This window comes from Alligator sinensis, unplaced genomic scaffold (assembly GCF_000455745.1).
Source record: "Alligator sinensis unplaced genomic scaffold, ASM45574v1 scaffold84_1, whole genome shotgun sequence".
In the NCBI taxonomy this organism is placed as follows: domain Eukaryota; kingdom Metazoa; phylum Chordata; order Crocodylia; family Alligatoridae; genus Alligator; species Alligator sinensis.
The window spans coordinates 1255061-1258228 of NW_005842268.1; the positions used below are offsets into that span (position 1 = coordinate 1255061).

General features: G+C 48.4%; 1 protein-coding gene across 1 annotated transcript; it reads left to right on the forward strand.

Annotated features, from left to right (window-relative positions):
* The first annotated feature begins 21 nt into the window (after nt 1-21).
* RASL11A (RAS like family 11 member A) lies at nt 22-1714 on the forward strand. The gene is made up of 3 exons (XM_014521871.2): nt 22-132; nt 237-316; nt 1047-1714. Exons 1-3 carry the CDS (start codon nt 78-80, stop codon nt 1497-1499), a joined length of 588 nt encoding a protein of 195 aa, XP_014377357.1. The 5' UTR covers nt 22-77; the 3' UTR covers nt 1500-1714.
* Nucleotides 1715-3168: the final 1454 nt, after the last annotated feature.

A 3168-nucleotide genomic window follows, 5' to 3' on the forward strand; every position in this document is an offset into this window, starting at 1 on the left:
GCGGTGCCCGCCGGGGGGGCAAGGGCAAGGGCAAGGGCAAGGGCGGCACTGACGGCGGCGCCTGTTTGTTCGCAGCCATGATCGTGCGGTTCCTCACCAAGCGGTTCATCGGGGACTACGAGCCCAACACAGGTGAGAGCCGAGCGGGTCCGCGCCCCCCCCCGCCTTGTTTCACGCCGGTTTCCTCGGGGCCAGACGCCCACAGTTTCTTCTTATTCTGTCTTCTCCTTTCCCAGGGAGCCTGTACTCCAGGCTTGTTCACGTGGAGGGAGATGAAGTTTCCATCCAGATCCAGGACACCCCGGGGTGCCTTCAGGTAGGGGAACCCTTCCGGAGGGGCTCTGGTGGGCATCATCCCCCTGCAGCAGGGGAGCTGGGCAGGCGCTCGCCTCATCCTGCTGTTGCTGGGGCCGCGCTGCCCGCTGTCCGGTTCTCTGCCCTCTGCAAGCAGGCAGCCTTGGAGGCACAGCAGCAAATTAGCCCCTGGCTCAAAGGCATTAAGTTGCAAAGATGCTGCAGTAGCTGCTTAGAAAGCAGGGGTCTTGCTGACTTATGTCTCTTAAAAACCATGTGTCTTCCAAGAAGCACGTATTGCCGATGACTACACTAGCTCACAATGCCTAGGATGTGCCTGACTGTGTGTGGGTTGTGATTGATTGAAACCAATTGCTAAAGCTGGTCCCTTACTGCCGAATTATTTAGGACTTGGGAGGGAGCGTGTTTTGCGAGTTCTTGCACCTCCTTACTCTTCCTTTTTGAGGGCTGTCGGCACTTCATTGGCCCCAGAAGTTTGGCATCCTCTCATCTAAAAAGACTAAGTCAAATATACAAATACCAGGAAATGCAATGCAGCTGTCTTTCTTGAATCATCATTTAAAAAATGCCAAACAGTGAATAGCTGGGCTTAGTCTCTTAATTCTTAAAGTTAGACTTGGAAAACCTCACCTTATGTCTGATGTCCTGTTTCTCTGAGTTTGTTTTAAAGGTGGCATAACTTCTGTTCCATGTTTCCAGAGTCTAAGTAACGTCAGATCATTTCTCTGTAGGTGAAGGAAGACTTTGTGCAGGTATTGGACTCTTTTTCCAGATGTGTGAAGTGGGCAGAGGGCTTCCTCTTGGTTTATTCCATTACAGACTACAGTAGCTATCAGTCAATTCGTCCTCTTTATCAGCACATACGCAAGGTTCATCCGGACTCTAAGATCCCCATCATTATTGTAGGGAACAAAGCGGACCTCCTCCATGCCAGACAGGTACAGACAAATGATGCAATACAGCTGGCTAATGAACTGGGCAGTCTGTTTTTAGAAATCTCTACAAGTGAAAACTACCAAGGAGTCTGTGATGTATTTCAGTATCTTTGCAAGGAAGTTAGCAAACTGCACCAAACCAGCAGCAGAGACAAGAGGAGATCATCCATCATCACTCGACCTAAATCTCCAAACATGCAAGACCTCAAAAGACGTTTCAAACAAGCTTTATCTTCCAAAGTCAAGTAAAGCCCAACACTCAGATCATGTGCATCTAAATAGACTTTATTTTTATAAACTGAGAGCTTATAAGAAAGTCTTTATTTTTGTACTGCTGTCAGTGATGTGTATGTAGATTTGTTGGGAATACACAATTTTCCTGCGTCTCTTCTTTTGTTTAAAAAAAAATAAAATAAAAAAAAATCCCATACTGCAACTAACTTGACAGTAGTAGTGGTTTGAGAAAGGGATTTAGGCCAGATGCCCTGGTTGTCTTTCTGTTTTTGGGCAGTGACTTGCTATTCAACTGTGGTCAAGTTACTTTGTCTTTGTGCCTCTATTTCCCCATCTGTAAAATGGGGATAATAAATGTAATATATTCCTACCTTTTGTAAAATACTAGGTGATCTTTGGATCAAAGCTTTATATAAGTGGAACGTATTATTAAAAGAGAAATGATAACTGGCTGTAAAAGTCCTCTTTTAGCAAGAAATGAAATTAGTCTGCTTTCCTCAGCATACTTGGGTTTTGACTGTTTCCACCGATGTCTGTAAGCAAAGGCAAGGCAAGAGACTTGCATGGAACAACTCTCTGTAGTCTAAACCAGTAGTGTTCAACTGCTGGTGTGGAGATGACACAGTACCACACAAAGCTTTCTACTGGTCTAGAAATTTGGTGCTGGGGTGTGGTAGCAATTAATGCTATTGCCAAATTTCAGAGTCCTGCAGGCCAGGCACTGTGGCCCTGCGCACAGGGGTACAGCTGTAGGCATGATCTGGCATGAGGCCTAACCTGACGTGGTGCTGGGGCCCATTCTAGTGTGTGGGGCTAGGGCCATGTGCTGGATCAGGCCCACAGACTAGATCTGGCCTATAGACTGACCCCCCACACCACTCAGTTCACAGGGCTGAAAGGCTGTTAGGCCCTAAACTGTATGCTATTCTGGAGTGGTTTTAATAGTTGCTCAATAGAGGTCCTATGACATGAATTTATTGCTAATTGGCCTGAGAAATTAATGACCCCATCTCTGAAGTAAACATGACATTTTTGTTGAGCTGCAGGGGCTTATTTTGTTTACAAATTATTTATTAACAAATCCAACTTATCAAATAACCAATTTAACATTTCAAGTTGCACCCAATCCCTTAAAATTCTAATATTATAAAAGCCTTAAGTCGGTCTGTCTGTCCCTAATACTTTATTCTCACTCTGATTGGTTGTCTTGGCAGCCAATCACGATGCTTACTGAAATAACCAATCAGAGTGCTGTGCACAGACAGAAGCACAGTCATGACAGAGGGGACTGAGGGGCTGGAGCAGTCCCCCTTCCCCCCTGCTGTGGCCCTGGTCCTTGGAGGCAGAGGGGGGCGGCAGGTTTGGCACTGCCATGGTGGCACCATTTCTACTGTCCCCCCTTGCCTCCAAGGACTAGGGCCACAGCGGTGTGGGGCACGAGCCCAGTGCCACTGGCCTCACTACCCCGCTCCAGCCCCTCAGTCCCTGCTCTCATGGCAGAGTTGACCTTGCCTCCCTGCCCTGCTCCTTGGAGGCAGAGAGGGACAGAGGTAGTGGGGAAACAGGCCCGGACCTAACACGGCAGAGGAGGAGTGGGGAGTGGGGGGGGAATCGGGCCGGACAAGAAGCAGGGCCAGGGCTGCACACGGGGTTCCATCCCCCCCTCCCCGCCCCCCAGCCCCGA

What these genes read in the sequence shown, in the direction of transcription:
- RASL11A (XM_014521871.2), top strand. Translation starts at nt 78, where the DNA reads ATGATCGTGCGGTTCCTCACCAAGCGGTTCATCGGGGACTACGAGCCC. An exon ending in GGACTACGAGCCCAACACAG is followed by an intron (nt 133 to 236) that starts GTGAGAGCCGAG and finishes CTCCTTTCCCAG; the next exon opens with GGAGCCTGTACTCCAGGCTT. An exon ending in ACACCCCGGGGTGCCTTCAG is followed by an intron (nt 317 to 1,046) that starts GTAGGGGAACCC and finishes ATTTCTCTGTAG; the next exon opens with GTGAAGGAAGACTTTGTGCA.